At 39.5% G+C, this 7,090-nt stretch overlaps 1 protein-coding gene across 1 annotated transcript; it reads left to right on the top strand.

Annotated features, from left to right (window-relative positions):
* Positions 1-58: 58 nt before the first annotated feature.
* On the top strand, positions 59-5,835 carry LOC307039168 (histone chaperone asf1b-B-like). The gene is made up of 4 exons (XM_079681014.1): positions 59-369; positions 1,752-1,867; positions 2,077-2,253; positions 4,756-5,835. The coding sequence occupies exons 1-4, from the start codon at positions 261-263 to the stop codon at positions 4,951-4,953; spliced, it is 600 nt and encodes a 199-aa protein (XP_079537140.1). The 5' UTR covers positions 59-260; the 3' UTR covers positions 4,954-5,835.
* Positions 5,836-7,090: the final 1,255 nt, after the last annotated feature.

The following is a 7,090-nucleotide window of genomic DNA, read 5'->3' as shown; positions in this document are numbered from 1 at the left end:
CAGCATCGCGCCGCGATGCAGCGTGTGGCTACCAGAAATACAGACGGAGAAGACGAAAAGAGTGACGTACTTCCTTTAGCCCGGCCGCCTTTGGGTTTTGTTGGTGTTCTCGGAGAAGAAAAGTCATAACTTTAACGACAGGCAACGTCAAAGCGTGCGAGTCCAAGAACACAGCGATAGTCAATGCCGAGGGAGTCGTTACAATTGGATCAGCGAATTTAAGTTAATTTTCCAGGTCGAAGTGCCTCAGAGATAGCGCTATGGCCAAGGTCCAAGTGTTAAATGTAGCTGTGTTGGACAACCCGAGCCCTTTTGGAAACCCCTTTCAGTTTGAAATAACGTTTGAGTGCATGGAGGATTTGCCGGAAGGTGGGTATCGTTTATAGCTAACTATTTTCTTATTCTTTGTTATTTTAGCTATATTAGTAGCTCACTCGCTGGTCGCCTTCTGCTTTAGTTGTATCTAATACACCAAATGTAGACGAACGAATCTTAGTTTGTTGATAAGAACGTTGTGTTTTTCGACGATGTATCACTATTAGCTGTCCTAGGGGCTAAATAACAAGATATCCTTTGACAAGTTATTGAAAATTGGCGCTGGCGCGCTTGTGCTCATGGCCCCGCCTCCTGTATGCAATGATTGGTTCAGGGTAAATCCGAGGATTGTTTTCCGAGAAGCTGATTGGTTGTATCAGTTATGTTACTGTAGCAACAGACGAACTCAACGAGTTGCCGCGAACTGAGCGGAGTTTTTCGCCATTCGCCAGTTTATTAGGTACACAAACTGTTTCAGCCTAAACACAACAGTGATGCACACAATGTAATCCTAACATTCCATTCCATTACATGTCACTTTTTAGACGCTTTTATCCAAAGCGACTTACATACTCAACACTGTAGACAATCCCCACAGGAGCAATTTGGGGTGAAGTGTCTTACCCAGGGACACAACGACATGCTGACTGCAGTGGGGTTTGAACCCCCTGATCCCAACACCAAGGCTCTATTCACTGCGCCACATGCCTCCCTACCCCTATCCAAGTTATTGTAGAGTTGATTAAACTCAAACCGTTTCAGCACAAACTGAACATTTATAGCCTTAATAAAGTGGGATTCTTTTGGAGCACCATACTATTTTTAGTTTGGTGTAATTTATAAACTGGAAACTGAGTGTTTTCTGGGAATACAAGCAATCGATGGTGACATCAATTTTAAGCATACCAGGAAATATTAAGTTTCATCAACCTATCTACTGGATCTATTGTAGGGAATTTTTGATTGTAAAAGGGGTAGAAATGAACTCCGGTGAAGCCAATCAGTTTATTGATTTTTACGGTAGATATTTGGCCCAATGGTGAAACTGGAAATTCAAGGACCTATTTTTCTTAGGTCATGTTACTTGATATTCAGCTAATATTGTAATGGTGGCAGAAGTCCCATAACTGGGAATGTCAAAGAATGCAACCATATTGCCTTGCTAGATACCTTTTTAAGTTTGAACAGATCCCCCTTTGTCCCCTGATTTACCTACCTCAATGCTAGGGTCGATAGAAAGTACAAATGTGCCATAAGTTCTGTATTTAATGCATATTTGAAATCTGTACACTACACTGTTTCGAACAGTGAATGAAATGTATTCTGCTTTCATTGATTATATTACACACAAAGGTCTGCAAAGAGAAGCGTTGTTAATACGCTGCAGATGTTATTCTGTTCTGCTTTGAAAGTCTCACTGTTGTGTATGGTTTCAGATCTTGAGTGGAAGATCATCTATGTGGGTTCAGCTGAGAGCGAGGAATACGACCAGGTTCTGGACTCTGTTCTAGTCGGCCCGGTACCAGCTGGTAGACACATGTTTGTGTTTCAGGTATGTAAGCTTTTTTCACATGTTACTTCTCTTCTCTTAAAGCTAGACCACAGGGAATTATAGAACTTCTCACCAAATAAATGTGGGTGAAAGTGTTTGATTTCCCTAGTTTTGTTCTTCCTTTTGCCCAGTGCTGCATTAATAGGATAAATACTTTGGTTTAGTTCAATCTGATTTATGTATTTGTAATGTTCCTCTCGTACCCCCAGGCGGATGCTCCTAACACAGGGCTGATTCCAGAGACTGACGCTGTAGGAGTGACTGTTGTCCTTATAACCTGCACCTACCGTGGACAGGAGTTCATCCGCATCGGTTACTATGTCAACAATGAATACACAGATCCTGAACTAAGGGAAAACCCACCTCTGAAACCAGACTACGCTCAGGTAATGCATGCATACACTCAGCAAAGACCGGCATTGCATTACTTTACGGATAGAAGCGTAGGAAGCCCACTCGCAACAATCTGCAGACATACACTACAGTGATGGGCCATGCTTGTCGAAAGGGTCTTTTAAGCACACACAGTTTTTACTGCCCTCTGGTGCTATGAACATGGAAATGACAGGATGCATTGGCATCAAGAGTATAACATAAACTTCAAATATATATATATACTTTGTATAAAGTAAATGTTTCCTTATCTTTAGTTGTTCTCTCTTAATTCTTATTTTTCTGTTGGTATAACGCAAAAGTAAGTCAAAGACCCCAAATATATGCATCTTAGAGATTATAATTAGCTTTCTGCTCTTTTCTTCTGAAATTAAAAGTTTTGCTGAATGATTGCTTGATTAAAAAAAAAAAACTAAAGTTGAATTGATAAGGAAAATAATCCCAGTCCATTTGCAGCCCTATACCGCTCAATGCAGGTTAAAGTTAGTTAAAATATAAAGGGGGATGATTTTTTATTAGCCTTGCACAAACATTTTCAGTTGGCTAAATATTGATAATGGCTTTCGTTTGCCTTTGAATAGAGATACAAAATAACCTACACTTTGTTTGCATTCAACTCTGGGCTACACAATGCCCACTCATTGTCAAAACTCCACGAGAGCTGAAGGTGTTAAATGCAGACAAACATTTTCTTTCTGGTTGAAATAATAAGTGAGGGGTTCTAATATCAGGGATGCAAAGTATTTACTTATTTAGCTTGTAATATACACCTACAGTACACACTAGGGATGTAACGATATACCGAATATCGCGGTATCGCGGTAAATAAACTTCCCAATACCGTCGTGAGACTGACAAAATCTACCGCGATTTAAAAAAATATTTTTTTTTTTTTTTTTTTAAAAAACCTTTATTTAACCAGGTGGTCCCATTGAGATCATCGATCTCTTTTTCAAGAGAGACCTGTCTAACATGGCAGCAAGTAGGTTACAACATGAAAATAAAACAACAGATAACACAAAAGGACATCGTATTTACAGGGCTACATTTACACACCTAGAGACATTGACAAGTACCAACCATATATTTATATCTCGCCCTGTCAATAAGCCTGGCGTTAGACTTTTTCGCTGTCCGTCATTTCGACAGACAGGATCGTAAAATATCCGTCATAATCCCTTATTACCCGTCGGGTCTGAAAAGTTCACGATAGAGCATGCTCGTGAACTGTCAACGGTGGGGGGGGGACGTGTGTGCATGCACCTCGCGGGACGCGCACAGCGTAAAGCAAGACCTCCCAGACATGTATTGATCTGTACGGCAAAGTACGGTTTGGAAATATCATTTCCTTTTGGAGGGCATGCATAACACGGCATAATACCAGAGCCTGGCTGCGGGGAAACGTTGGCGCTGTTCCGAGTTTGTTCTAATCTGTCAACATGACAGACTGCTTTCAGATTTTTCCGTCATTGTTAAATAAAATATTCGGTTAACGCGACCACTGGTGTCCCAGCAAAATCAGTACCAAGCGAGAGAGTTGTTTCCAGAGCAGGGGATATTGTAAATGCCCATACATCCCAGCTTATAAATACCTGGAAATGTGGACATTCTCATATGCCTAAAAACCTGTCTGATGATGCTGAATGAGTGACTAGTGAGTTTGAGTTGAGTTACTTGAAAAACTAAAGTGAAACTTGATTTATTTTATTGCAGGGTCTGATTATTAAATGTCCTTGTTTATTTGTGAGATGCAGTGGCATAAAGAAAATGCTTACTTTGTTTGGTAGTACTAGTAGGTACAAAAACACTGGTTTTCTTGTTCCAGTCTGTTACTGTCACTTTGTTTTTGACACTTTAAAATACTGCTATCCTACAAAAATGCTGTAAAAATCAGATTTATTATGTAATAAAAAAACATTTTCCGAGTAAAAAAATGTTTTATTGAAGAAAAAAAATTCAGAATTTTTTTTCTTCTTCCCTTTATTAGTCAATATCGCAATAAATACCGTACCATGGACTTGTTATCGCGATATTATCGTACCGTGAGTTTTTGGTATCGTTACATCCCTAGTACACACTCCATTAACCCTCAGCCTGATAAAGAGGAACCCTGTAGCATCAATGCAAGCCAGTGGAACAGAAGCCTACTCAACACTGACCATGACTCTCTGAAGTATGCTCTGTAACTTCTACTGTATGTAGAAAAGGGACCTTTTTATATTCACCTGACAGGGATCCCAACTTTTTTTTAAAAGTTTCTGATGTTCCTGTCTTTCTTTCTTTTCTGGCATGGAAAGCCATCAAGATTACATCAGTTTTGGCTGTAGGTCCACAATCCTGCAGTCATCGCATGTTTACCAGGCGGGTGGGCACTAATGAAAAGATGGTGTTTAGTTCCATTAAGAAAAGTGTTGAGACTTTACCCATATTTGGCACTAAAAGTGAGGATATCTCAACCATAACAAGTAAATCTGTCATTTCCCAAATTCTGTCAGCTCCTGAGAAACATTTTGGCCTCAAACCCCCGTGTCACCCGTTTCCATATCAACTGGGAGGGCTCAGCAGACAAGATGGAGGACGGCGAAAATGTTGACCCGTCTCCCAACATCAGCGGCATGCTCCCTCCGTCCTGTTTACCAGGAAAGATGCCACCTATTGGGCTGATGCCGGAAAACTCCATGGACTGCATGTAAGAATCATCAGAATAACATAATGGACAAGAAGCTCTTCTTTCAATACACTCAACCACAGTGAAAACACCCATTTGGACAAAGAGGCCATGGATTTATCCAGACAACGTGTGGAAATTAACAGGAAGCAGGGATATGGCAGCAGGAACAATCTTTTTATACAGCACACACAAATGGGATGCATCTGGAAATATAACAAACTGTTTTTGTCTCTTGTGCATTTCGACACACCAACCTGCACAACCAACATTGCCTTATTTTACTGTATAAGATAATGTCAAAGCTGAGTCAGAGAAAGTTAAAAGTCCTCAAGTTTGGGTGATCTTAAGACCACCAAATCCTCACAGCAAGTCATACTCATACTGTGCTGCTCATTTTATCCTCTGGAGCACAGATCAAATCTATGGGCAGTACTCAGAATAGATGTAGCTCTAGCTGCTTATAATAAATAATTGTTCTGAAGGTTTGTCTCCTCTGAGCTTGATTTTGTTGCATCTGAATTACATGTTCAACAATATTGGGTATGAAATATATGCCGTGTTCTGGGGCCTGTTGCAAGAAGCAGGTTTTATTTGTCTAACGCTTACTAATAGTCTGTAAAACAGCCTCTTCAAACAGGCTCCAGGTCAGATAATGTTCTTTAAAATGTTACAAAAAATGTCTGTAATTATGCACAAACCATGTATGTGAAGGAAACAAAGGAGAAATGGATTCTGTGTTGCAGCCATGTGGTTTGGGTGTTTTAGGCTAATTGTAAATAATGTTTTTTCTCAGCGCTTATTTTGTCTTCAGGAAGGGAAGGCATGTTTTTTATACTTACTATATATTCTTTGCCTCAGTATTTGTAACAGTGATGGGGTTAATAAAGTTTGTTTTGTGAACCTAGTGCTGCTTTCTGGTCATCACATTGTGCTTACACAGCTGCTTTCCACCTAGAGGAGAGGAGGGCACAGCAGCAGCAACAGCAGTGTGTGTGTGTCGCCCACTCTTTCCCCTCCCCTTTCTGGCGCCCTTTCTTTTTTCCAATTTCATTCATAAAATGTAGCAGCCTCACTCCACCATTCTCACTCTAGCCTCATGTTGCTAGGCAACTGCAGCACAAAAGGGAGGGGGGCTGTCTGCTGATTTTATCTCTTCTGAGGTGAAGGGACTGGCTCCTCTGCCTTCATCTGTTACTTCTGTCCTTTTACTATTCTCACTGTTTAGCAAGACTGTGAATAGCTGCGGTCTAGATCTAAAAAATGCAAAATTTAAAGCAAATCTATAATAAGTAGTATTGTATGTAAAATGGTGCATACATTACAATTGGTATCACAATCAATTGTTGCTTCTCCTGCCTGAGTGGAGGAAATGTATTGGGTGCGTTAACCGCAGTTCAATTGTATGGTCCTTAAATTGACCTTTTTAAATATACTTTAATAGACCAATACAAGGATTGTGTATGAGCTTGTGTATAGGATTGTGTCTTTTGGTATGAGATTAATAATATTGAAGAATAATAATCTGAAAAATGATGCATTATCATAGGTTAAGGTATGATTGATCCCAGGGGAGAAATTCACAAGCTAATCCATTCACTTTTACTCATGGTATTTTAAGCATGTAAGTTTGATACTAGTCCTTATCTGCTTTGCGTTGTTGGTTCTATTTTACCTACCTTCTGGTTTTTTATTTTCAAAATGACAATGGTAACACCATGGTTGCAGCCTTTATATATACAGTCTATGGTTGCAGCCCACCACTGCATTTCTGAAAACCAGAGGTGCCACAGAAATAATTTGATTAAATGTTCAACAAGCACTGATAATAAATAAAAGCTTTATTATATAATCAAAACACACTGAGATGTCACATGAATATAGGGCTTAATATTTTACAAGTTGTAGCTTATACACCTGTTTAGGCTTATAGAATATATATAAAATAAAGTAGAAGGCTGCAGAGCCATAATATGATGGTGTCAGACCCTGCAGTAGCTGTAGGGATGTCTTATTTATAGCTTGGGTGTTTGTTAATGGGCCTTTTTTTTTAAATTAGACTTAGACTCAAATAAATCTTAAAATGTGATATTTAGATGCAAATCTATATGAAATTGAGGCTTTTCAGGATCATGATAAGAAGGGGCCCTTGGTTATTTGGT

The sequence above is a fragment of the Notothenia rossii genome, assembly GCF_949606895.1.
Source record: "Notothenia rossii genome assembly, chromosome: 1".
NCBI lineage: Eukaryota > Metazoa > Chordata > Actinopteri > Perciformes > Nototheniidae > Notothenia > Notothenia rossii.
This window is presented reverse-complemented; position numbering and strand designations above follow the sequence as displayed.

Bases quoted from the DNA above. Each gene is read 5' to 3' on its own strand.
- LOC307039168 (XM_079681014.1), top strand. From the start codon at position 261: ATGGCCAAGGTCCAAGTGTTAAATGTAGCTGTGTTGGACAACCCGAGC. The intron at 370-1,751 runs GTGGGTATCGTT...GTATGGTTTCAG, and splicing joins CATGGAGGATTTGCCGGAAG to ATCTTGAGTGGAAGATCATC. The intron at 1,868-2,076 runs GTATGTAAGCTT...TCGTACCCCCAG, and splicing joins GACACATGTTTGTGTTTCAG to GCGGATGCTCCTAACACAGG.